Source organism: Agelaius phoeniceus, chromosome 31 (genome assembly GCF_051311805.1).
Source record: "Agelaius phoeniceus isolate bAgePho1 chromosome 31, bAgePho1.hap1, whole genome shotgun sequence".
Lineage (NCBI taxonomy): Eukaryota > Metazoa > Chordata > Aves > Passeriformes > Icteridae > Agelaius > Agelaius phoeniceus.
This window is the reverse complement of record NC_135295.1, coordinates 895,647-920,241: the sequence shown is the minus strand read 5'-3', so window position 1 is coordinate 920,241 and position 24,595 is coordinate 895,647. Positions and strand designations below refer to the sequence as shown.

The following is a 24,595-nucleotide window of genomic DNA, read 5'->3' as shown; positions in this document are numbered from 1 at the left end:
AGCAGTGGGGCAGGGTGGGCTCACAGACCCACAGCCACCCCCTGGTGCTACAAGCCGTGACCTTTGCTGCAGCTCCCAGCCAGGCTGGGCCCATCGGAGATATTTTGCTCTAGCTGCTTCCCACAGAGTGAAATAGGAAACAGGCAGGAGTGGGGGAGCAGGCAGGAGATGCAGGCAGAACCCCAGACCCCCATCTTGCCCCTTGGCCCCAAGGGATGTGGGGACCCTCAGTCCTGGACAGGGGCAAGGCGTGTGCTGGAGTGCCTTAGTGCTACCCAGGGCTAGGAACAGGAGGTTGGGGACACACACACACAGACATTCCCAGAGCTCTGCCCAAACAGATGCAGCCAGTCAGGCACTGCTCAGGTTTATTGGGGTCTCTGATCAGGGAGAGCACAGGCTGGAGCAGTCTCAATGCCAGAGGTCCATCAGCACAGGGCAACAGGGACAGTCCTGGGGAGGGGAGAGAGGCACAGGGGGTAACAACCCACTGACCAGTACCAAGGCAACACCCTCTCAACCCCCAGAACTGCCACAGCCAGGCCCCTGTCATGTTCCAAGCACCATGTCAAGTCAAGCTGCAGGCAGGTCACTCACCCACAGCACCAGGGCAGGCAGGGGCTGACAGGGTCCTGGGACACTGGGAGGGTCCTTCCCTAGTCCAGCAGCTCACGGATGCACCAGCTGCAGAGAAGGAAGTAGATGCATTTCCACAGAAGCCGCAGGAACCAGGAGCCCAGGCGCAGCCCGAGGGAGGTGGCAGCGGGTGCTGGCAGTGCCAGGGCCTGTACCCGTGCCACTGGCTGGGGAGCACCCTGCAGACAGGCTGCCATGGTCCAGAGGATGTGCATGGCCCATGAGGAATCAGCAGGATCTGACACGCTGGGAGAGGCAGCAGTGCTGACATGTGGGGCCCTGGCAAGCACTGGAACCTGCTACATTCTCTGCATTTCCAAAACTCCTACAATAGTGGGTGCAGGGAAGGGGGCACAACCTGGGGACCCTTTTGTTCCTCCCACTCCTGCCCCATGGAGCCCTCAGGGCTCAACAAGACCACGTGCCAGTGCAGTGCACACTGCAGCAGGTTTATTTAGTGCTGACAGGCAGCAACTTTATTCAGGGTCACTCCCAGCAGCATTCCAGTGGAGGAGGCTCCCAGAACGTGGCCTTCACTGGCGGGAGGTGCGCTCTTCTTCCTCATTTTCCAGCTCATAGGCAGGCCTGTAGCTCTCCCGGCCCTGAGCATCGGTGCAGCGTAGGGCTGGGTTCTTCTTTGTGTTGGTCATGCTCCCCAGGGATGTGTAGCTGTGGAGGGAAGAAGCAGCTGCAGGACTGCACCCAGGGCCACTGGCTGTGCATGTGAGAAGGGCAGCAGTGGGCACTCACCCTCTGTCATAGAGGATACAGTAGGGGACAAAGAGCTTGCGCAGGAACTCCCAGATGTCCCGGTAGGTCCAGTCCTGCAGGCAGAATTGGGCAGGGATTGAGGCAGAGGCAAAAGGCTGCTCCCTTGCCTCCCAGGGAAGCAAGCCAGACCTTCCTGGAGAGCACCTGGGAGAGCCAATGGTCAGCAGAGCACCAGCACTCCTCCCAGCACCTCCCCAAACACAGGGCAACCCCCCAGGAGGCAAGAAGGAGCCCTGCCCAACAGCACCCAGCAGCATCACTGCAGCAAGGGGCACCCACAGCTGCACAGAGGGGCAGCAAATACTCTAGGGGGGTGAGAATGGTGAGAGAAGCTGTCCAGGATGGGGGTGGATCACTGCTGCTTCCCAGCCCCATCAGATCCCCCTGCCAGGCCCTGTGGCAACAGCTCCAGCCCCACAGCAGGTGGGGGCCACGTACCAGCAAGGGGTTCACCCGCATGTAAGGGGGCCAGTCGGGGTCTGTCACACACATGGGGGTCAGGGTGCGTGAGTAGGGGTCCGTGCGCCGCGTTCCCATCAGGACAGCTTCCAGCTGGGGCTGCTGCTCCTTCAGCTGCGCCAGGGCCTCCCGGATGGAGCCCTCCACAGTGCAGAGCTGGACCCCATACCTGCACAGGCAGGGTGGGCAGCTGTCTGCAGGCTGCACTGCACAGCCTCTGGGCAGCGGCCCACCCCACTGTGCCTCCTACCTCTGGACTGTTGCCTGAATGAACTGCTCCATTTCAGGGAATGGGGACACAATGCGGATGTAGAGCACCTGCAGCTTCTCCTGCCTCGCTGGGAACCGCCTGCAGAGAGACCCAGGGCAGCTGGACTCTGACCCATGGCAACTGGAGGCAAGGCAGCATCCAGATCTGACCAGATAGAGCCCAGGAATCCACTCATTCCCCCAGGGTGGAGCAAGCAAGAGCCCCAGAGCCCTGGCCAGGGTCTGCAGGACCCCTAAGCCTTGCCCCAGCCTGGAGCCCCATGGGCAGGTACCTCTGCACAGCAGCATGGACGAGGTGCAGCAGGGCTGTGCAGTCCTTGCCCCCGTTGAAGCCCACGCAGAGCTGGACCAGACTGTACTGGTCCAAAGCCTCCTCGATGGTTCTCAGGGCTGCTGCCACCTTCTGCCCCAGGGCCGAGCCTGCCAGGACAGGACAGTTGGTGCCTGCCCAGCTCATGTTCCCTTAGCATGGCCCCAGGGCCTAGGGCACTTCACCCTCTGGAAACACAGCAGAGCCATTGCTGGTACCACAGCCAAGAGCTTGTTCAACCCAGAGATCTGGGCCACAATGTGACAGGGATCATGAGGACATGGGGAACTGTGGCACTGCAGCTACTGCTGCACAGTGTGCTCTCAGACCCTGCCATCACCAGCCCTAATTGAGGTTACAGATCCCATTTCCACCCGTGTAGGATGAAGCCCACTGCAGCTGCAGCACGCCTCAAGTCTCCCAGCACACAACAGGCAAGCTTTGCTGCCAGGCTGGAGTTCCCACTACCCCAGCCCTGCTAGGCTGCACAGGGGAAGCACAGAGCTGTGCTGCAGCACCTCTTCCCAGTACCTGACTCAGCCAGGCCATAAACCTCCACAGCTGCTGGAGAGACACAGTCTGTCACCAACGGCACAGCAACACCCGGTGGCAGCTCCCTCATCAAAAAGCCATACGCTTCCTCCAGGTCCTGCTCTGACTCTGAGTCCAGGGTCAGCTTCACACGGTAGTAATTGCTGGTCCAGTCTGGGTACGAGCCCAAGCTGACGCGGCCCCGGAAGGTGGCATCAGCCCTGTCCAGCACCGGCGTGATGAGCATCTCATCAGATGCCACATAGACGGTGCGGGAGTGGAAATGGGTCTGTTTGCTGCGAAAGATGTGAGCGAGGCCATCCAGGGCCCGCTCCATCAGCGCCGGGATGCCGGGGAAGATGTAGACATTGCGCACACTGACCAGAGGGTACTTGAAAGCGCTGCCAGTGTGCCCGTCCGTGCCGTAGTTGAGGCGGGAGGACTCGGGGACGCGAGCCAGCTTCATCTCAGGGCACTGCTCCTCCGTCTTGCCAAAGAACTTGTGCACCAGTGCCACCAGCTCGGGATGGAGGATGACCCTCTCCCCAAAGGCCTTAGCCACGGCCTCGAAGGTCACATCGTCGTGCGTGGGGCCGATGCCGCCGGAGGTCAGCACGTAGGTGAAGCGAGCAGCGAAGGCGGCCACCTCGCTGGCGATGGCCTCCACATCATCGGGGACCACGGAGATGCGGGCGACACTCACGCCAAGAGCCCGCAGCCGCCGGCACATGAAGGAGGAGTTCGTGTCCTGCGTGTAGCCCTGAGGGGACCGCAGACGCCCGTGACAGCGGAGCGCCCCGACCCCAGGCCCCAGCCCGTCCCATGCCCGCAGCCCAGGCCCGCCCGCGGCCGCACCTTGAGAATCTCGTCGCCGATGATGATGATGCCGGCGGTGCTGGCGGATCCCTGAGTCACCGCTGCCGGGCTCGAAGCGGCCATGAGGCGGCAGGCGGCAGCGCGCAGAGGCCCGCACACCCTCCCCGCAACCCGCAGCACCCCCCACATGGAGCCGCCCGGGCACCTCCGCACACCGCGACACCGCCCCGCGCGCTCACAGGCCGGCCCCCACGTCAGTCACAGGGCTCCGCCAGATCCCATTGGCCGAGAGGCGGGACCTGCGGGGACAGAACCATCGCAGGGCCGAAGGGAGGGGGTGTCGGCCGTGCCCGGCGGACCGGGGCACATCTCCTCTCCCGTGGGCGCGGGGAGCCTCCTCGGGAACCTCCGCGCGACCTGGACCCCTTCGCCCTCCAGCCCAGCTGCCCCCGGTACTGCAGACAGACAGCTCCCAAACATCACTTTATTGAAGCTTTGGAGGCATCGCAACGAGAAGGGCCCTCGGAACCGGGGCCGAGCCGACAAAACGACGCCCAAGCAGCGTCGAGGGTCAGGGGGTGAAGCCCCCGAGAAATGTCGAGAAGAAGAAGGAGAAAGGTGTTTTCTCAGAGTGGAAGGACTGGGAGCTTCGGCAGACCAGGGGCCACTCACTTTTCTGGCTTCTTCGGCAATGGCCGTCGGAAGAGCAGGATGTGGGGCTCTGCGGGGCAAAAGAAGGGGTCAGGCCGGGCCGCCTGGGCACCACCCGCTTCCCCGCGGGGCTCACCTGGCTCGTGGATCATGTAGTGGACCCAGCCCTGGCTCTGCTGCACGCCCAGGTTCCGCCACTCCGACTCCGACAGCAGGTGGGTCTTGGGCACCAGCTTGGCGATGTCCTTGGGCAGCATCACGTGCCTGCAGTCCCGCACCTCTCAGTCAACACCGGGGCACCCCCGACACCCCCTCATTCCCCACCGGAGAGCTGTTAACGGCACCAGCGCCGTGACCCGATACAGAACCCTCACCGGGACCTCCCCCCCCCCCCGAATTATCAGGATAATTCCCCTCTTGCCTCACCAGCGACTCGCCCCCCGCTCCCCTCCCACTCGCGAGCCGTTAATCCTACGCTACCGAGGCATTTCCCTCCCTCACCGCAGCAAACCTTAACCGACACCCCCCTCATCCTTATCAAGCGGGCATTACCGGCACCCCTTCCCTGCTCCTTACCGGTACTCAAACTCCTCATCGTCGTACTTGTCCGAGTAGTAGATCTGTTTGTGCGCCATGACGGGACAGGCCCCGCCGTGCCCTCCCTCGGCGGCCGTTGGCGCCCCCGCCCCCCCGCGGTGCTTTCAAACACCGCCGCCTCGCGCTCCCATTGGCCAGAGCCGCGCCGCGACGGCGGGCGGGGCGGCTGCTCATTGGCCGCCGCGCTGCTTCCCGCGGGCCGGGCGCGGGCCGCGATTAGCTGGTGTGTGAGGGGGAGTCACGTGGCGCGGGCGCGGCGGGGCCCACGCCGGAGGGGCGCGGGCCGGAAGTGAGTGGCGGTGAGGGCGGCGGGAGGGGGGGGTGGGGGGAGCGGCGGAGAGCGAGGCCCGCGCGTGACCGATGGTGCCCGGTGAGCGCGCGCCGGCCGGGGCGGTGAGGGCGTGCGGACGGAGGAAGGGGTGGGAGGGGGGGAGACCCGTGTAAAGGGCCCGGGACTCCGGGCCAGGCCCCGCCGTGCCCCCCCGCGGCCGCTGTGTCGCCGGACTGAGGCCGCATCGCTCGCCGCCGCTTCGCCGCCGCTTTCCGCGGAACGAGTTGTGGGGGGTTCTGCCGCCGTCGCTCCCCGTGCTGTGAGAGCCGAGCCGCCCTTCCCAGCTTCCTCCTTCGCCCGGCGTGGGGCAGGCCCGGACCAGGGGGCGGAGGAGCCGGTGCCGGGCCGTGCTGAGATCGGGGGTGACCCACCCGGCGTGGCGGCTGCTGCGTGTGCCTGGGGTCCCCACTCGGTGCCGGTGCGGTGCACGGGAAGGACACCGTGGGCTGTAGAGGCGCTGCAGGGTCCGGGGACAACCCCGAGGCTGGCACGACCTCCAGCAGGGACGGGGCACGGCTGGGTTTGGAGGGTTCCTCGTTCTCTGCGGTGCTGGGCTCTGCCCTCCCGCCTTCTGTGCTTCAGAGTAAGGCAGCAGTGAGTACCTGGAGCCTACCCAGCTGCTGTGGACAGGGGTAGCTGCTCCCCTTTGGAGATCTGTGTGTCTGCTCTCCAGCTGCGTGTTGTGTCCATCTGTTCTTGCTTCTCCCCTTGAATCTCTTAGATGGGGTCACCCACACAGATTATAGACCATGGACACGGCTTCCAAGGAGATGTGACCTGGGCCCTGCTTGCCACGTTGGCGCTGCAGAAATCTGTGGGCAAAGGGCACTTCTTTTCCGTGTTTGCCGGGGCTGCCCTGGTGTCAGCCTGTACCAGAGGGGCTGAAGATGCCATCTCCTCTCAGCCAAGGAGGGCTTGAGGATCCACCCGCTGCCCTTTGGTGGGGGAATCCCCTCTGGAGCTGTGCAAAGCAGTGTTCCACCCTGGGCAGGGGCACAAATGGGCTTTGGTAAGGCTGAGCACCCTGGCCCTGGGTCCAGATGCTCCTTCCCTGCCACCAGCCTCGGTGCCCTGGTCACCACCTCTGCTTGGCAGTGGCGTGGTGCTGCAGGGGTCAATCTCCATGGCCAAGCACAGCCCTCCTTATCTTGCTGCTTTCCAAGCTGGTGGTGACAGCTGGCACAGGCAGATAAAGGTACAAGTGCTGCCAAGCAGTAAATCATGGCTGCTGCTCTACCAGCCCGGCCTTGACTGCCTCAGCTGGGCAGTGGCAGTGAGAGGAGTGAGAAAAGAGCTTTGCTTGCCTTGTTTTCCCCTCACAGAGCTTCCTGCCTCTGCCAGCTCACCCCTTGTAGACTCTTTCCATGACTTTTGTCTTTACTAGTCCCCTGGGAGGAAGGGACACAGCCCTGGGGGCTCTGTGTGTAATTTTGCATCAGGATGCCAGCTGAAGTGGTGCAGGAAGGGACAGCTCTGCCCCTCTGGTTGCCTTTGCTCTCCCTCCTTGCGTGTGGCTCTCCAGTACTGGTTTTAGGGCTGGATAGGGATCACCTCCAGCACTTTCCTTGGGTCACAGAGTGACTCTAGGCCCCCAATACCATTTGCCAGTGTGGGCAGGGCCCAAGCAACGCCAGGCTCAGCCTGGTGTTCCTGTCCCAGCACGTCCCATCTCCATCTTCTTTCCAATGGCAAGAAGGCAGCTTCCAGATTTCTCCTGCTCTTTGGTGCCAGCAGCACGGCACAGCAGCCACAACCCCATCCACCTGTGGACAGCATATGGAGGAGCAGGGTCTGCCTCTTGGCACCATGGCCACCTCAGCAGGCTGGGACAGGGCTGCCTAACTCCCTGTTTGTCCCTGAACCACAGGTTGGAGTGCCAGACGAGAGGGGCTCTGTGTCTCTGCTCCCCGCCCGGGGCCTGCCCTGCCCTCCGCCGGCGATGGAGTATGTGGTAAGGACCTCGGTGGAGGGCTCAGTGGCTTCGGTGGTGGATCCTGCCTGCCTCCTCTGCCTTCTGGGAGGTCTCCAGCCTCTTCCCCACATCTCCACTGGTATCTCCTAACTCCCTCTTCAGAGTGAAGGAGAAGGTTGCGTGCAGGAATGTGTAAATGTTGTTCGATGCTGTTGTGATGCGTGGGGGAAAAAATCAGCTGTTGGCTGGATCTGAGTGTTCTCCTTTGCTTCACTCCTGCCTCAGAGGTTCAGCATTGGACAGAGGGGGTCTCCTGCCCAGGGTCAGGTTTGTATGTGTGGCCACCTGCACCTTGCTGTGATTTCTTGCCAAACCTCTGGTGTGTTCCAGGCCTCTGACTCAGCTCCCAGGTTTTTTCCAGGGAGGATGCTGTTAGTGGAGCCCTGAGCATCCCCACTCTGCTTCTCTTCTTTGCCCCAGCTGCTGTGTGAATTCCCAGTCTCAGGTGCCTGAAAGTAGCCCACATCCCTCTGTTCCTCATGATCCAGATCTTTCTGTGGTGGCAGGGCACATGGAGCAGGACATGTCCCCAGAGCTCCTCAGGGACAGTTCCAGCTGCTCTGCTCATCCTCTGCTGCAGGGACAGGAGCTTCTGGCATCTTCCTGGCAAAGGGAAGGGCTGCAGCCTGGGGATGGGGCTTGGGACTGCCTGTTCAGGCAGTTCTGCACCTTTGCACATCTCCAGGTTTGCCTTCTGCACTCAGAGCCCACTGAGGGGGAGCTCTGATGCCCTGGGGTGGACTCTGGGGCTGGGGGGGTGCTGTGATGGTAGCACCTCTGGTCTCCAAGGGCTGGGAGCTGCCATGCACCTTGTAACAAGCTCTTACAGACTGGCCTGGAAGGTTCTGAGAAAATCAGGAATTATTTTAGCTTCTAAGAGCAGAGATGTGTCTGAGCAGGAGCTTCAGCTGGGAGGCTCATCAGCCCTTTGCTGCCTGGAGGTGATGGCTGCTGGTGGAAAGGGGCCAAGGGAACTCTCCTGCCCCCTTGCAATTCCCTCCTGCTCTCATCCTGGGAAGCATCAGGGCTCACGGAGCTGCTGTGCCAGGCAAGCCCAAGCCCACATCAACCCTTTTGTCCATCGTGGGCAAATCCCAGTGCTCTGTGGCCACTTGATGCTGCCCAGCCAGGCTCCCCTGGCAACAGGGCTGCACTGGCCCCTCACCGGGCCAGCAACTTCCTGCCTCCGGGCTTCCTGCTTTTCTTTAGAGGAGTGGTGCTGCGGCCACAGGAAGGTCACAGCACTGACTGAGCAGCCAGGGGCCCCTGGAGGGGACAGGCAGCGTGTGGAACAGCCAGCACAGGCTCTCTGTGCCTGTGGGACCACCTTGGCTGAGCTGGGTGGGGGGCATGGCCAAGGAGATGCTTCAGGGATGGCCCCACTCGTGTGTGCCACAGCCCCTCGTATCACAGAGGTGGCAATTTCCAGCCCTCTCGTGGCTTTCCCTGTCCCCATGGCAGTGTGCCAGGCTTTCTGTGCCTGTGGGACCACCGTGGCTGAGCTGGGAGGGCTGGCTTTCACAGAGCTACTGTGCATGGCCAAGGAGATGCTTCAGGGATGGCCCCACTCGTGTGTGCCACAGCCCCTCGCATCACGGAGGTGGCAATTTCCAGCCCCCCTGTGCCCATGGCAGTGTGCCAGGCTCTGTGAAGTGGGGCAGGCAGCTGCCAGTGCCAAGCAGTGCTGGATGAAGGCTGCAAGCAGGCAGAGCCTTTTCCTTGGCCTGGATTTACCCAGTTTTGGTTTGGTGGACAGAGCACCTGGTGGTTCGGAAGGATCTGGCTTGTGGTGTGTCAGGGCTTGGGTTCTGTCTGAACTCCTTGCCTCATCCTAGAGGGGATGGGGGAGAGCTCTCATCCCTCCCTGGGGCCAGGGCTGGCCCAAGTTCCTGCTGCGTGCAAGTGCACCGAGGACAGGGCAACAAGGGAGAGCTGCCCTTGAGCCCCCTGATCCACAGGTGGGAGTTTCACCCAGCTCCCCGAGGGTGAAGGGGCCAACTTTTCTCCCCCCACAGCACGTTCTTGCCGCCCTCTCCCGCTAGCTCCGCCTGTGACCTTGATTTTTCTGCTCCAGATAAGCGCTGCGTCCCCACCCCTCGCCGGGAGCCCCTCCTGCGCTGCCGCCCCAGCCCCAGCGCAGCCCGCGCCGCGGGCAGAGCCTGCCCCGCCGCCTGTGAGTCAGCACAGCTCTTCCCATCAGCCGCAGCCCCTCCATCTCTTCTCGCAGGAGGAGCAGCTGGGCATGCGGGAAGCGGCAGCGATTCGCTGCAGCCTCTCCCACGGGCTCCCCACCACGGCTGGGGGTTTGTGCTGAGCCCTGCCTTACCTGTATCCTGCTCCTGGCCGTCCTCCTCTTTCTCCCAGCAGCCCTCCAGGCAAGATCTGTGCTCTCAAAAGGACTGCATGTCCCCGTATTCCAGGAAGCTGCGAGCACCGGTGTCATCTCAGCATCGCTGCTCCCCCCCGGCAGAGCCCGGCAAGCCAACAGCAGCTGCTCGCCGCCGGCACGTGGGTTGGGTGGCGCTGGCTGCCACACAAGGACCTTGTTCCCTCCTGGACAGTGCTCGGAGCAGGGCTGGGATGGGCTTGGATGCGCTCTGTGTCTGCCTCATCTCCGGGCTTTAAATATTCATGCTTTTGATTTCCTCTTAGCGGGCAGCGGCGCGGGGGCTGGAGCGAGCTGTGGGGTGGAAGAGGGTGGCCGTGCCGAGCCCAGCAGCAGGGCAGAGGGAGCTGGAGCTGGATGAAGACAATGGGTTTTGTTGCTGGCTCGGTGTTGAAGTGGCAAAGGGCTTGAGGACCTCCAGGCTGAGCCCAGAGCACTCTGAGCTCCCCTCCCTGTGCCGGCAGCTCCGCGGCCCCGTTTCCTCTCTGCTGTAGCGTGTTGCTCTCAGCCTGAACGGATCTGCACATCCTTCTGCCACTGATCAGGACTGATCAGCTGTGCCAGGCAGCCCCTGGACCTGCTGCCAGGCCCAGCCCTCCCTGCCAGCCATGTGGGGCTGGCGTGGATCTAGCACAGAGTTCAGCCAAGGCTTCTGCTTGGGGGCAGCTTCCCGGCGGCTGCAGGCACTCGGACTCTCTGCAGGGCCCCTGTGAGGCCCAGCTGGCTGCATCCACCCCACTGCCACTCGGGACAGGGCGGCTGTGGCTCTTCTCACCTGCCTCCAGCATGGATCTCCTGCAAAAGAGCAAATACAGCCACCTGAGGAATGAATCTGTCTCCTCTCCGGAGGAGGCCATGGCAGGCCTGGGAGTCCTGCCCTCCCCAGTGGAGTCCCTTGCCAGCACGCAGTCTCTGCCTGGTTCCCTGTCCTCCTCCTCCCTCAGCCACGCTGCGCCTCTCGTGGAGCTCTCACCTGAGTTGGACGAGAGCCCTACCACCCTCTGCTCCTTCTTCCCCAAAATGGCCAACCTGAAGCTCTCCAATCCCGCCAACTTGCTCAGCTTGCGGGGCTCTGCAGCCAGCAGCAGCCCAGGGGAGCCTGGTCCCCCTGGGATGCCAGCACTAGTGCCAGGGGGTGGTGCCAGCCCTGGCTCAGGGAGGCCTGTCACTGTCTGTTCCCAGGATATGAACAAGCTGAGCTGTGGGAAGAAGACGCGGGTGGAAGGCGGCCAGCTGGGGGGTGATGAGTGGACGCGCCACGGCAGCTTTGTCAATAAACCCACCCGTGGCTGGCTGCATCCAGATGACAAGGTCATGGGCTCTGGGGTCTCCTACCATGTCCGGGTGAGTGCTGGGGACACTGGGAAGGGTCACTGTGGGGATTTGGGGACTTCCTGGTGGGAGGATGCACCAAGATCTTTGGGAGGAGTGGGGGACAGGGTGGGGCAGTGGGATTCCTGGGGAAGTGACTGCTGTGAGCTGGGGTGCTTGGGGGGACAAACTCCATGGCTGGCCAAGCTCACCTTGCTCTCTTGCACAGTACATGGGCTGTGTGGAAGTGCTCCAGTCCATGAGGGCTCTGGATTTCAACACCAGGACACAGGTGACCAGGTGAGCTCTGCCTCTCCCCCAGGGCTGCTCTTTTTGGGGAGGTGTGAGGAGGTTGCAGTGGGGGCCAGGGGCTGCTGCAGCCCATCAAACACTAATTCCAGTGCACTTTGCCCACCCAAAGAGCCCCACTTTGCCTGAGAGCTTCCATTTTGTCACCCTGTCTCTCCTGTGCTGACCCCTGTGTCCCCACTGTCCCGAGTGCTGTGTTTGGGGGGGTCTTGGGGCAAGGCAGGCACTGTGGGGGGCTGACATTTCACTGCCCTCCCTGCAGGGAGGCCATTGGGCTGGTATGTGAGGCTGTGCCTGGTGCCAAGGGAGCCGTGAGGAGGAGGAAGGTGAGGCCTGGCTGGGAAGCTGCTGGGGGAGCGTTTGTGGCTGGTTTGGGCACAGGGCCAAGGACCAGATCCCAGCCCAGCTGGCAGTGCTGTGCTGGTCAGCCCAGGGCTCTGATCTCCCAGCTGAGGTTTGGATCAGGGCCACTGGTGAGGACAAGGTGCCCATCTCTGCTGTGGAAGCAGTGGGATGTGCTCTGTCCTCCTGCTGCTGGGCTCTCTGCTCTGGGGAGCCCTTTCTCTACGCCACCATTTGCCCCTAGCCCTGCAGCCGCTCCCTGAACTCCATCCTGGGCAAGAGCAACCTGAAGTTTGCAGGCATGCCCATCACCCTGACCATCTCCACCAGCAGCCTCAACCTCATGGCCTCAGACTGCAAGCAGGTGAGAATGGGGAGGGGTTGGCTTGGCTTTGGACAGGCAGAAATCCTCATGGAGCTCAGATCTTGCTGGGGCAGGGGATGCCCCCACCCTCCCCAGGAAATGTCTGGGTGGGCTGTGAGATGGGTGCTCACCTCCCCACAGTGCCTGGGGCTGAAGAGGTGGGAGGAATATCCCATGTGCTTTGTGGGATCTTTCCTGGAGGCTGTGGGACCCAAATCCCCTTGATCTCCTGGTTTTGACCCCAGTCCTGGTGATGTCCCAGTCCTTTTCCTGGTGGTCTGTGGCTCATAACCAGGGCTCTGGAGGATTTTGAGCCCCCATGGCAGGTCAGCCCTGGGGAGGAGTGGGATGTGCCACCCCTGGGTGGGTGACAAGGAACTCCTGGCTGTGTCCAACAAGCTCTCCACCTTGCAGATCATCGCCAACCACCACATGCAGTCGATTTCCTTCGCATCAGGGGGAGACCCGGTGAGTACCTGGCAGGGTCCCCATCCGTGCCCTCTGCCCAGTGCTCCCCAGCAGCCCCAGCCTCACTGCTGCTGTCTCACCCACAGGACACAGCTGAATACGTTGCCTACGTTGCCAAAGACCCCGTCAATCAGAGAGGTGAGGGTGCTGCAAGGGTCCTCGATGCCAAAGCCCCACTTTGGAGGTGTTGAGGATCAGCTCAACATAGTGGGGGAGCTGGGTGACCCCTAAGAAAGCTCTGGGGTGTACAGGGCAGGCTCAGGGGTGGAGAACCTTGGTGCTGGAGTTGCACAATCCCACTCCTCCCTTTTCTACCCAGCCTGTCATATCCTGGAGTGTCCTGAAGGCTTGGCCCAGGATGTGATCAGCACCATCGGGCAGGCCTTCGAGCTGCGCTTCAAGCAGTACCTGAAGAACCCTCCAAAGCTGGTGACACCCCACGACAGGTCAGAGCAGGGTGCTGTGACAAGGACAAAGGTGGCTTTGGATAGGGGGGGATGCAGCCCTGGCTGCTGTCATGGGCTTATCTGTGGTGTGCTCCCTCAGGATGGCAGGGTTTGATGGCTCTGCCTGGGATGAAGAAGAGGAGGAACCAGCTCCAGATCACCAGTACTACAACGACTTCCCTGGCAAGGAGCCTCCCATTGGGGGGGTCGTGGACATGCGGCTGCAGGATGGGGCTGCTCAGACCCCAAACCACTTGGGTGCCACGCTGGTGAGGCTCTGGGCACATCCTCTCGGGGAGGCACCATCTTGTAAGGGAGATGTAGGGACCCTAAATGGGCCGTGGGTTCTGCTGAAGGTTATTTGTGCCTTCTCAGTGTCTCTGGGGTGTGGGGAGCAGAAAGGGGGATGAGCAGGAAAAGGGGATGGGGGCTCATCACTGCCTCTCCCTGCAGCCTGTTGGCCAATCCGGTGGGGAGTTTGACCCGCAGAAGCAGCACGCTCCTGCCCAAGGTAATGTGGTGGGTGTCTCCATCCTCTCCCATGGACCCCCAGTGCTCTGATGGGGGGGGGGGCAAGGTGGGCTGAAGCCCACCCTGCTGACCACAGTGCTCCTGCTAGCAGGGAGAGAGAAGTACCCGGCTCCAGCAGGCACGGCTGGGCGCACAGACCTCTTTGATGACCCGTCCTACGTCAACGTGCAGAACATAGACAAGACAAGACAAGCTCCAGCTGCCAGCAGCCCTGCCACAGCCAACGGCAGCACACAGAGAGACCTCTTTGACATGAGTGAGTGAACGGTGTCTCTGCAGCCAGGGCTGGGCAGAGGTGGCTCTGGGCTTGGTTATGGTCCCCCTGCTCCTGGATTAGGAGTCTCCTTCAGCCAGGTCTCGTAAGCCCTTGGAGATTTATATCACACCCAAGATAGCTCAGCTACCTTAGAAAGCATAAAATCAGCAGGATGGCTTCTGTGGCAGTATTGGAAACAGAAAAGTTTTAATAAAAGGCAAAATAAGAAACTCTTTACAGAGAAAAACCGATCCAAGTACAAGAAGCCCTCCTGCCTCTAGTAGAACACCTCACAAAAGCAATTAATTTCTTTGTTCTCTTCTTTTTCTAAAGAGAAAGTAAAATTTTATAAAGAGAAAGTAAATTGCCCAAGCAAGACTTTTAAGCTCCAATTACCTATCCTTAAGTTTGAAGTGAAATCCTCCAAGTCCTATGAGATGCCTTTTCACTTAATCCAAAATAGAAACTCCTAAGCTTATTTCCTTTCTAAAGGGACAAAGGATAATTTTGTCACTCCCTCAACAAGAGGCACATTCCTACAAAGCCCCTCTGTCCTTGCAGAGCCCTTTGAAGATGCCCTGCGTGTGCCCCCCTCTGTGCCTGTGGGGCTGCCCCCTGCCCAGGTTGTGGCCTCCATGGAGGAGCAGCTGAGGAGGGAGCCCTGGTACCATGGCAAAATGAGCCGCAAGGAGGCCGAGAAGCTGCTGAAGGTCAACGGGGACTTCCTGGTGAGGGAGAGCACCACTACCCCGGGCCAGTATGTGCTGACTGGCTTGCAGGGTGGGCAGCCCAAGCATCTGCTGCTCGTGGATCCCGAGGGAGTGGTGAGTCCACGTAGGGGATGGAGCTTGGGGCAGCATGGGCAAACTCCTCAGACTCAGTGAAGCACTCACACCAGATGCCTTTGCATCCTCTCAGCAGCTGGAGGGCTGATCCCTGAGGGCTGGGGCTATCAGCCCAGAATCAGTTAGTGCCATTTCTCAGTGGTTCTCCAAGTACAGCAGAAGTTGGAGCTCTCTGGCTCTGGCAGGTGCTGAGCAGGGCCAGCTCTGCACCAGGGGGCTCAAAGGGGCAGCACAGGGCAGTCCTAGGGGTTACAAGAGCCACCAGAGCACTGGGGTTCTGCACTGCTGTGCTGGCTTTGGGGATGGGCAGAGCATGGGTTGGAGACTGCAGTGGCAGCTGTGGCCTCACGTGGGCACTGACAGCGTCCCGAGTGCCCATTTTCTGTCCCCCCAGGTGAGGACAAAAGATCATCGCTTTGAGAGCGTCAGCCACCTCATCAGCTACCACATGGACAATCACCTGCCCATCATCTCAGCCGGCAGTGAGATGTGCCTGCAGCAGCCCGTGGAGAGGAGACTGTGAGCGCCCGGGGACCCCAGCGCACGGCACCCCCAAAGCGCAGCCCTCCGGCCGTGTTCCGTGCCCCAGGGAGCCCTCAGACTCTGCAGGTGCTCCACCCAGGACTGAGCATGGACTTGCCTGAGGACAGGGCCTCTCTCCTTTCACCACGTGGAGCTGGTGGCCTTGGGGGGCTCAGGCTGTGAGTGCCTGCAGGGTAGGGAACCGTTCTTGCAAAGCCTCTCCAGCTCCAGCCTTTGCAGAGCAGCTCAGCTCCTACCAAAATCCAGCCCTGCTGCTGTGCCACAGCCGTTCTTGTGCTCACCAGCACGGGCTCAGGACTGGCAGGGCTGAGCCCCCCTGAGCCAGAGGCAGCCTGTCCTTATCTCTGGCCCCTGGGCCAAGGAGGGTGCCCGTGGGGGGCTCTGCTCCCCCAAGCACGAGGCCCTCGACTGTACCGGATCACTTTACGTGTTAACTCTGTGCCTTGACCCCGCAGGTCCCACACTCTTATGCAAGGGCAGGGGCTGGTTACAGAGCCTCCCCCGTGCTCCCAGCACCCTGTACCCCCTCCGTGACATGCTTGTGCTCCAGGACACGTTGCCACCATGTCCCCTTCCCTCCCTGCCCATCCCGGCTGGGCAAGGGCAGCTCCGGGCAGCCCCGGGGGGTTGGCGGGAGGACCCCCCTGCATGCACAGTGTAACTCCCCCAAGCCAAAGCGCAGCCTCGCAGCCCCTGCCCCGCTATACCAAAGGAACTGGCGGTTGTATTAAAGTTGGTATTTCTCTAGGTCCTGGCTGGTGTGAGCTGGGAGGGGTCGCTGTGGGCGGGTGGTTCATCCCTGTGCGCCCCCCGGGAGCTCGTACGTGGTTTGTCCCGTCTGCTCCCCCTCCCCTCTCATTGTGCCGCATTTGGTTTGGTCCGACTGGCGGGTGGGGCGGGAGCCTGCGGTGATTGACACGTCTGGCGCGCCTCGCCCCGCCCCTCCCGCGCGCTGTGATTGGCCCCGCGCGGGTTCCGGTTCCGCTCGGGCCATGGCGGCGACGCGCGCGCTGTGAGGGCTATGGCGGCCCCTCACGCAGAGAAGCTGGAGGGAGCGGTCCCGGCCCCGCCGGCCCCGCCGGGGCCCCCGCACCCCGCGGGCAGCGCTGCCGCCGGCGGGCCCGGCCGGAAGCAGGGCAAGGCAGGTGAGCGCGGGGGGACCGGGGTCGGGGTTGGGGTGGGTGGAGGTCTCCGCGGCTCCGCTGACGCGGCCTCGCTTGTCCCCGCAGGGCTGCAGATGAAGAGCCCCGAGAAGAAGCGGCGCAAATCGAACACGCAGGTAGGGCCGGGCTCGGGGCGGCGCGGGGGCCGGGGACGAGCCGCAGCAAGCCTGACCGCCACCTTCTCCCTGCAGGGCCCTGCCTACTCGCACCTCTCGGAGTTCGCCCCGCCGCCCACCCCCATGGTGGATCACCTGGTGGCTTCCAACCCCTTCGAGGATGATTTCGGGGCCCCCAAGGTGGGCGCGGCGCCCGCCCCCTTCCTGGGCAGCCCGGTCCCGTTCGGCGGTTTCCGCATGCAGGGGGGGATGTCGCCGCAGGTGCCCCCTGGTTACGGCGGTGGTCCCCAGTCCCTGCGGAGGCAGCCGCCGCCGTTCGCCCCCGGGCAGATGGGCCCGGCCTTTAGCATGCCCCCCCAGAATCCAAACTACGTGCAGCCGGGGGGCTTGAGCTTCGCCGGGCAGCCCTTCAGCCAGCCCCTCGGACAGAACTTCAGCCCCCCTATGGGGCAGCTCATGCAGGGGCCCGTTGGGGGCTTTGGGCCCATGATGTCCCCCACTATGGGGCAGCCCCCGCGGGGGGAAATGGGACCGGGGCCAGCCCTCAACCCCCCCGGGGGGCCAGCGGTGCCTCAGCGCTTCAGCCAGCCCAGCAACCTCTTTGGACAGTCGCCCATGCAGCGCCCCGGGCAGAACATGCCCCCGCTGCCCCCTACAGCCAGTCCCTTCCCTGGGGCGGATCCCGGCTTCCCCGCTAGCAGCGAGGAGGGGGGCAAGAACCCTCCCCCCAGCACCTTCGCCCAGGAGCAGCACTCGGGCTCGCCCGCCACCGTCAACGGGGCCCAGCCCGGCTTCGCCCCCAACAGCGGCGGCCGCGGCGCCGGCACCCCCGAGAGCAACAGCCTCCCCCTGCCGGCCCCCGGCAAGGCCGGCAGCGCCTCGGGCCACCAGCCGCCCCCGGGGCTCGTCTACCCCTGCGGGGCCTGCCGCAACGAGGTGAACGACGACCAGGACGCCATCCTGTGCGAGGCCTCCTGCCAGAAGTGGTTCCACCGGGAGTGCACGGGCATGACCGAGAACGCCTACGGGCTGCTCACCACCGAGGCCTCCGCCGTCTGGGCCTGCGACTTCTGCCTCAAGACGAAGGAGATCCAGTCGGTCTACATCCGGGAGGGCATGGGACAGCTGGTGACCGCCAACGACGGCTGAGCCACCCTTCAGCCGCCATGTACAGCTTTCCCCACACTGATTTAGGACCAAACACCCGTTTTTTGTAGCTGTCACCCCCCCCTGCCAGCCAGAGAGCCACTGCTATGCACTGGCTGTGGCTGCTCACCGGGCACTGCCTGGCACCGGGACCTTCCAGGGGACCGGGGACGCTGCTGGCCGTGCCGGTGTCAGCCCTTTGGTCCCGGTGTACCGGCTCACTGAGGGCTGGGGCTTCCTGGTGCTTTACAGTGCTGCCCCCATTTGGGTCATTACCCTTGCAGGGGGCACCTCCCGGGCTGTGCAGCCCTCCTGGTGTGTCCCGTTTCACATTCACGGGGCAGAGTCCCGGTACCCCCTGCTCCGGTGGTCGGGATGCTCCCAGTACCCGCTCCCCCACCCCAGGTCCGTCCGTTTTAGCCAACCGTTAATGGAAATTTTTGTACCGTCGTTATAAAACTCTGAAACGCGCGTGTCGGTGTCTGTCCGGGGCTGTCGGTGTCTGTCCGGTACCGGGTTTGGGGGGATTGGGGGGGGGCGGTGTTCGGTACCGGCCGCTGTCCCCGCCCCTTTCCTCGCGACGCTGCGCCGCGGGCTGTGATTGGCTGCCGCTGTCACGTGCGCGGGGGCGGTGGCGGTGGCCCCGGGGAAAGTTCCCGGCGGGACGCGGCGGGCGCAGGTACCGGGAGCGGCGGGAGCGCTGCCCCTGCCGGGCCCAACCGAGCCAGGACGGGGCTGAGGGCGCGGGCACAGCTCGGAGAGGCCGTGGGAAGCGGAGAGGAGGGGGTTGTCAGCCACCGGGCCGGTTCTGAGTCCCGGACGGGGAACCGGGAGGGGAAGAGAGGGACGGGGGCCGCTCGAGACCCCCGTCCGGTGTTGCCGCTTTGCTGTGGGGCGGTGGGATCCCGACCGGGGCCCCTGATTCCCCCACGCCGGGCCCTGCGGCTCCCGTCCACCTGCTGGGTCGCATCACCGGCTAAAAATACCCCGCGGCGGCAGCTGGTGGCAGGGGGGAGCAGCCCAGAGCCGGTGCACCGGGACGGCTCCCTGAAAGCCTCCCAGCTACAGGCTGGAGGGACGGGCTGGCACCGGGACCCAGGCTCTCCCGGTCACATCCAGCCGGTCCTGGGAGCTGGGTCGTGTCCCACTGTCCGTGTGTCCGCCCGTCTGTCCCCTTGCAGGTAGCGCTGGACTGTCCCTATGGCGGAGAAATTGGATTCCCGGGATTCAGAGAGCAACTGGGTGCTGGCGGGCGGTGAGGTGAGGGCTTGCAACCCCTAGAGCAGACCCTCACTGCTTGAGATATCCAGGGCAACATCCCAGACCTGGGACCCCATGCCTTGGGGGCAGCCCCCCAGAGCTGGAGACCCCCGGGCACACCCCACAGTGCCCACCTGGGGCTGCAGGCAGAGTGGGCACGTGGAAGTTGGGGCTAAAAGTGTCTCCCTATGTACCCCCTCCCCTAGGGTCTGCCCATTGACACGGTGGGTCCAGAGCGGGACTCAGCCTCCCACGGGTCTGACGATGAGGAACTGGAGGAGGAGGAGGATGAAGGCAACCAGGACACAGTCACAGGCAGGCAGCCAACAGGGGTATGGGGCAAGCCTGGTGTCACCTTCCTGTGCCACTGTCTCATGACCTTGCTCTGCCTCTCCCCAGCTGTGACCGCCAATGGTGCCACCACCTTCCCCAGGCAGACCTTGTGCCCTGAGGGCAGCGGGCAGGGGGTGAGTCAGACCTGGGGGCTGGGGGTGAGCTGGAACTGCTGGGCTGCTCCCCACACAGAGATACCCCATGTGCCAGAGCCTGTGTCTGCAGGACCCAGAGCAATGTGAGGACTCCAAGGCACGGGCAGAGCCTGCCCTGGATGGCTCTGCAGAGCCCAGCGTGTTGGAGGGCGATGAGCAGGAGGAGCTGGATGCTGAGGCTGAGCCACAACCCCGCCCTGACACCCCCCCAGCAGGTCAGGCCTCACAGGGGACTGGCCTGGGGGAATCTCTGCTGGCAGTATTTAGGTGTAGACCCTCCCTGGAGGTTCCCCCCATCTCCCCCTAGGGCCAACAACAGAGGACGTGTCCTGCACCAGCAGTGACGATAACATGGAGGGGCTGCGGTGGAGGCCGGGCCACAAGCCCCGTCCTGAGCCCACCACTGTCACACCTGCCCCACAACGGGGGACACCAGACACTGGTGATGATGGGCTCAGTATGAGCACGTACCTGCTGGGGGCCTTGGCCGTGGTTGTTGTGGGGCTGCTGATCATCACTGGTAAGTGGGGTCCCAGTGGCCAAGGCCCCAGGGACAGGGGAGGGTCCAGACGTCCCCCTCATTGTCCCCTCCTCTCCCCAGGTGGTATCTACGACGTGGCAGATGGTGAGTAGAGGTGACATGGGCAGGGGGACATCTCACAGCAGCCTGGACATTCAGACCTGTGTCCTTCTCTGCAGGCCCCGTGGAGAGTGTGGGGAGCTGGGACTTGGCTGCTGGGGAGCAGGAGTCACTGCTGTCCATAGACAGCAATGTAAGGAGGGGTCCCAAGCAGGTCTGAGTGAGGGCAGAGGGTGTCCTCAGCGCCCCCAGGGCTCCCAACCTTCCTGTCCTCCAGGACTCGCAGCAGCAGCCCCCTCTGCCAGATGATGGGGGCCCGCAGAGCATGCAGTCCATGAGCCAGCTCCTGGACAAGCTGGCCAAAGAGAACCAGGAGATCCGGCTCATGCAGGCAGAGCTACAGGTTGGTGGTGCCCATTACACCTCTGAGCTGCATCGCGGTGCTTCTATCCCGCTGCCACCTCTTTCACAGCCTCCCACCCCTGCCCCAGGCCCACAAGGAAGATCTGCAGGCGCTGCTGCACAAGAGCGAGGGCGAGGCGGCGGCGGCCGGGGCGCAGCAGCAGAGCCTGGCCGCGGAGAACGCGCGGCTGCGCGCGGCGCTGGAGCGCGAGGTGACGGCGCTGCGCCAGGCCCAGGCTGAGCTGCGGCGCCTGCAGGCCACGGGGGACCCTGGCAGCCCCAGGGAGCCACGGGCAGAGCAGCCACGTGCCACGGGTGTGCCAGGGAATGGCAGAGCCACAGCGCGGCGGCACAGCAGCCTGGACTCGCTGCGGCAGGAGTTGGCGGACACCCTGGACCGTGTGCGGGGCTCTGGGGATCTCAAGGGGCTCGTGGAGGAACTGAGCGCTCTGGAGCAGCACCTGGCCCAGGTGATGGAGGCAGACAGGTCCTTCTCCACACCCTGGAAGAAGCCATCCAAGGTGGAGAAGGAGAGCAAGTGGCACAAGCAGCACGGCGCCAGGGGATCCCCCCATGAGCAGGAGAGGAGAGAGCAGGGCAAACACCACAAAAAGGAGGCCCGAGGCCCCCGTGAGCACAAGCCAGGCAAAGCCTGGGGGAAACCATCTCACAGCCACCCCCGGCACGATTCCCATGAGCTGCCCTGGCACAAGCGGTACCGGGCACCGCAGGGCTGCTCTGGGGTGACCGACTGTGCCCACAAGGAGGGCCGGGAAGTGCTTGGGGTTGCCCTGGAGCCGGTGCAGAAGGCGCAGTTCCTGCAACTGCTGCAGAGCTTCATGGGGCAGCTGGGCTTGGGGAGACAATTTGGGAGGCTGGCACCCCAGCTCGATGGGGCCTTCAGGGCTGATGGTGTCTTTGCCCACGACCGCCTGCGGTTCGTGGATTTTGTGGATGATGTGGAGGATCTGCTTGAGGACGTGGCGTGGCAGGAACAGGGTGACAAGAAGGCGGCTGATGGCTTCGAGGAGTACATGCTGCGGCACTATAGTGGGTGAGCTGGGGTGGGCAGTGCCAGGGGTCCCCAGGGATTCCCTCCTACTGCTGCCCATCACATTTTCCCTTCTCTTGCAGCACCTCCGGGAACGTGTGGAGCCAGAGAGCCCCAAGGCAGCATGGCACACGTGGGTAGAGCCAGCGGGGCAGTAGTGTGCCAGCACCCCTATGCAAGGGCTCCCCACATGCTGTTTATGGGGGTCTAGGGGTGACCCACACCCTGTAGGGCCAAGTAGGGCCACATCCCTAACCAAATGCACTGTGTGACGCTGCACTGCCACCATCAATAAAGTCACTGCTGGGCAGAGCTGTGTAGATGTGGGGAAAATGGGGGTGGGAGAAAAGGAGGGTGCTGAGGGAAGAGGGCTGGAAAAATGGGGGTTCAGAGGAGGCAGGGCATGTAAGGGGAGAGCAGATGGGACTGAAGTGCTGTGGAAAAAGAAGGTGCTGTGAGAGGGAAGGAAGGAGTGCAGGGAGGAGGAAGGGCTGCTGGGGGAGAGGGGGTGCTGATGAAAAGGTGGGGTAGAGGGGAATATGGTGTGTTGGAGGGGAAGGGGGTTGCTGGGGGAGAATAAAGGGTATTGAGGGTGCTGGGGGAAAATGATTTAGAGGAGGAACAGTGAAGAGGAAAGGGGAGTGCTGGAGAAAGTGAGGAGCAGTTGAAAAAGTGGGGTGCAGAGGGGGCATAAGGATGTTGAGGAGGAAGGGTGCTCAGAGAGAAAAGAGGCTACTGGGGGAAACGGATGCTGGCAGAAAGCGGGGTGCAGAAGAGGAGTAGGGATTGTGGGGGGAAGAGTCTGGGGAAATGCAGATGCTGGGAGAAGCAGGGTGCTGAGGAAAGGGAGCATCAGAGGAGAATGGAGGGTGTGGGGAGGAAGTGGGGGCACTGGGAGCAGGGGAGAGCAGGGGGCAGAGATGCAGAGGGGTGTGGGATACTGGGGGCAGAGGGGCAGAGGCGTGCGGGATACCGGGGGCAGAGGAGTGCCGGGGTGCGGGATACCGGGGGCAGAGGAGTGCCGGGGTGCGGGATACCGGGGGCAGAGGAGTGCCGGGTGCGGGATACCGGGGGCAGAGGAGTGCCGGGTGCGGGATACCGGGGGCAGAGGAGTGCCGGGTGCGGGATACCGGGGGCAGAACCCGCCGTGTCCCCGGGGCGGCCTCGCTGTTGTGCCGGCTCTGCCCGGCAGGGGGCGCCGTGAGACGCGCGGGCTGCCGGGGGCGGGGCCAGCGTGGGCGTGACCGAGGGCGTGGTCAGGGGCGGGGCGGAGGCGCCGATGGCGGCGCCGCGCTCGGTGCTGCTGCTGAGCGGGAAGAGGAAATCGGGAAAGGATTTCGTGGCCGAGGAGCTGCGGAGCCGGTACCGGGACGGGCGGGAGTGGGGCCGGGCGTGTGGGCGGGGAAGGCACGGCGGGCGGGGATGGTACCGGAGCACAGGGAGGCCGGGACTTGGCCGAGTAGAGGCGGTGCCAGTGCCCGTCCCGTTCGCCCCTCTCCCGCAGGCTGGGCCCTGATGTCTGCACCATTCTGCGCCTCTCCGGGCCCCTCAAGGAGCAATACGCCAAGGTACGGAGCCATGTCACAGCCGCCGAGCTGTACCGGGACACTGCCGTGCTGTGCCGTGCTGTGCCATCCCACGCTCGTACCGTGCCACACCATCCTGAGCTGTGCCAGGACACTGCTGTGCTGTGCTGTGCCATCCCACGCTCACACCGTGCCACACCGAGCCGTGCCGTGCCACACTGAGTTGTGCCAGGGCACATGTTCGCCTGTTCTCTGCCTTCCCTGCTGCACTGTGCTGTGCCATCTGATGCTTTGCCATGCTGTGCTATGCTGTGCCATGCTGTGCCATGCTGCACCACACCAAGCCATGCCAGCACATGCTGTGCCACGTTGTGCCATCCCACGGCCGTGCTGTACCACACCGTGCTGAGCTGTTGCGTGCTGTGCTGAGCCATCCCGTCCCTGTGCTGTGGCATGCCATGCCATGCCATGCCATGCCATGCCATGCCATGCCATGCCATGCCATGCCATGCCATGCCATGCCATGCCATGCCATGCCGTGTGCCCAGGCCATGCCCACTGACCCTCCTTCCCCACAGGAGCACGGGCTGGACTTTGAGCGCCTCCTGGATGCCAGCGCCTACAAGGAGAGGTTCCGCCAGGACATGATCCGCTGGGGCGAGGAGAAGCGCCGCGCCGACCCCGGCTTCTTCTGCCGGGCCGCGGTGCAGGGGGCGCTGCAGCCGGTCTGGGTGAGCAACGGGAGGGTACAGGGCTCTGTGCCGGTGTGGGTGAGCTCTGGGACCCTGCAGCCGGTGTGGGTGAGCTCTGGGGGTGCTGCAGCTGCTGTGGGTGAGCTCTGGGGCTGGTGTGGGTGAGCTCTGGGGCTGGTGTGCATGAGCTCCGGGAGGACACAGGGCCCTGTGCCAGTGTGGATGAGCTCTGGGGGTGCTGCAGCTGCTGTGGGTGAGCTCTGGGAGGTGCACAGGAGCCCTGGGGGCACAGGCCGGGTGCTGATGGAGCCCTGTGCAGGTGGTGAGCGACACACGGCGCCTCTCAGACGTGGAGTGGTTCCGGGATGCCTACGGGGATGTGGTGCAGACCGTGAGGGTGGTGGCTACTGAGGAGACGAGGAAGAGGAGGAACTGGGTCTTTGTCACTGGTGAGCGAGGGAGGGGCAGCTTGGCCTATGTGACACCAAACCTGTCTGCTGCCTCCACTGCCCTTCCTTGGCAGTGGGAGCAGGAGGCTGGGGATCAAGGCCCCCCCACCTCTGGGGGGTGAGGCCGTGGTGGGGGCACAGGCAGACACATCCTGACCATCCCTGGGGCCTCCCTGGGCTCTGTGCTACCAGGGGTGGACGACGCTGAATCTGAGTGTGGCCTGGACCAGGGAGTGGCCTTTGACTGGGTGATCACCAATGACGGCGATGAGGCGGCTCTGGGCGAGCAGCTGGAGGAGCTGGTGCAGTCTCTCCACAGGAGCCTATAGCTCCACGTCTCTCCACTGGGGCTTGGGGACTGCCTCATCCCCCCAGCCCCTCAGCATCTCCACCTCCTGCTGCTGCTTCCTGTTCTGGAATAAAGCTCTGACGCTGGGAAGTGCTGCCACGCTGGGCCTGTGTCTCATTTCTGGGGAAGGGACACACAAGGTGATCCTGCCCCATGCCCACCACAGGTTTCCCAGCTTTCAGGAGGCAGAACTTCTGTCCTGCAGTTCTGTCTAAGCAGAGGGTCACC

At 63.5% G+C, this 24,595-nt stretch overlaps 6 protein-coding genes across 14 annotated transcripts; 4 read left to right on the top strand and 2 right to left on the bottom strand.

Moving 5' to 3' along the window:
• Positions 1 to 1,064: 1,064 nt before the first annotated feature.
• Positions 1,065 to 4,016, bottom strand: FLAD1 (flavin adenine dinucleotide synthetase 1). Its single transcript, XM_054651323.2, has 7 exons — positions 3,833 to 4,016; positions 2,978 to 3,737; positions 2,409 to 2,556; positions 2,117 to 2,215; positions 1,846 to 2,035; positions 1,387 to 1,460; positions 1,065 to 1,305 (listed from the first exon to the last, which is right to left on the bottom strand). Exons 1-7 carry the CDS (start codon positions 3,980 to 3,982, stop codon positions 1,170 to 1,172), a joined length of 1,557 nt encoding a protein of 518 aa, XP_054507298.2. The 5' UTR covers positions 3,983 to 4,016; the 3' UTR covers positions 1,065 to 1,169.
• Positions 4,017 to 4,263: 247 nt separating this feature from the next.
• CKS1B (CDC28 protein kinase regulatory subunit 1B) lies at positions 4,264 to 7,183 on the bottom strand. 2 transcript variants are annotated; one of them, XM_054651150.2, is made up of 3 exons: positions 5,021 to 7,183; positions 4,581 to 4,708; positions 4,264 to 4,514 (listed from the first exon to the last, which is right to left on the bottom strand). In XM_054651150.2, the coding sequence occupies exons 1-3, from the start codon at positions 5,077 to 5,079 to the stop codon at positions 4,462 to 4,464; spliced, it is 240 nt and encodes a 79-aa protein (XP_054507125.1). In that variant the 5' UTR covers positions 5,080 to 7,183; the 3' UTR covers positions 4,264 to 4,461. The 2 variants fall into 2 exon arrangements, with proteins under 2 accessions (XP_054507125.1, XP_054507124.1); XM_054651149.2 differs by having other exon boundaries at positions 4,264 to 4,708.
• SHC1 (SHC adaptor protein 1) lies at positions 5,280 to 15,892 on the top strand. Of its 7 annotated transcripts, none has more exons than XM_054651145.2 (13): positions 5,280 to 5,330; positions 10,913 to 11,074; positions 11,271 to 11,341; positions 11,613 to 11,676; positions 11,937 to 12,056; positions 12,471 to 12,524; positions 12,611 to 12,662; positions 12,844 to 12,970; positions 13,071 to 13,239; positions 13,424 to 13,481; positions 13,590 to 13,757; positions 14,319 to 14,581; positions 14,997 to 15,892. In XM_054651145.2, exons 2-13 carry the CDS (start codon positions 10,916 to 10,918, stop codon positions 15,123 to 15,125), a joined length of 1,434 nt encoding a protein of 477 aa, XP_054507120.1. In that variant the 5' UTR covers positions 5,280 to 5,330; positions 10,913 to 10,915; the 3' UTR covers positions 15,126 to 15,892. The 7 variants fall into 7 exon arrangements, with proteins under 7 accessions (XP_054507120.1, XP_054507119.1, XP_054507114.2 ...); XM_054651144.2 differs by lacking the exon at positions 5,280 to 5,330 and adding an exon at positions 5,357 to 5,411; XM_054651139.2 differs by lacking the exon at positions 5,280 to 5,330 and adding an exon at positions 7,187 to 7,323.
• A 131-nt stretch (positions 15,893 to 16,023) lies between these two features.
• Positions 16,024 to 18,041, top strand: PYGO2 (pygopus family PHD finger 2). Of its 2 annotated transcripts, XM_054651148.2 has the most exons (3): positions 16,025 to 16,290; positions 16,375 to 16,424; positions 16,500 to 18,041. In XM_054651148.2, exons 1-3 carry the CDS (start codon positions 16,167 to 16,169, stop codon positions 17,571 to 17,573), a joined length of 1,248 nt encoding a protein of 415 aa, XP_054507123.1. In that variant the 5' UTR covers positions 16,025 to 16,166; the 3' UTR covers positions 17,574 to 18,041. The 2 variants fall into 2 exon arrangements, with proteins under 2 accessions (XP_054507121.1, XP_054507123.1); XM_054651146.2 differs by having other exon boundaries at positions 16,024 to 16,424.
• A 113-nt stretch (positions 18,042 to 18,154) lies between these two features.
• On the top strand, positions 18,155 to 21,661 carry PBXIP1 (PBX homeobox interacting protein 1). Its single transcript, XM_054651232.2, has 11 exons — positions 18,155 to 18,249; positions 18,752 to 18,830; positions 19,037 to 19,145; positions 19,230 to 19,297; positions 19,389 to 19,533; positions 19,626 to 19,838; positions 19,920 to 19,943; positions 20,018 to 20,091; positions 20,176 to 20,301; positions 20,390 to 21,354; positions 21,435 to 21,661. The coding sequence occupies exons 2-11, from the start codon at positions 18,771 to 18,773 to the stop codon at positions 21,490 to 21,492; spliced, it is 1,842 nt and encodes a 613-aa protein (XP_054507207.2). The 5' UTR covers positions 18,155 to 18,249; positions 18,752 to 18,770; the 3' UTR covers positions 21,493 to 21,661.
• Positions 21,662 to 22,563: 902 nt separating this feature from the next.
• PMVK (phosphomevalonate kinase) lies at positions 22,564 to 24,466 on the top strand. The gene is made up of 5 exons (XM_054651078.2): positions 22,564 to 22,713; positions 22,856 to 22,919; positions 23,456 to 23,608; positions 23,889 to 24,018; positions 24,211 to 24,466. The coding sequence occupies exons 1-5, from the start codon at positions 22,631 to 22,633 to the stop codon at positions 24,345 to 24,347; spliced, it is 567 nt and encodes a 188-aa protein (XP_054507053.2). The 5' UTR covers positions 22,564 to 22,630; the 3' UTR covers positions 24,348 to 24,466.
• Positions 24,467 to 24,595: the final 129 nt, after the last annotated feature.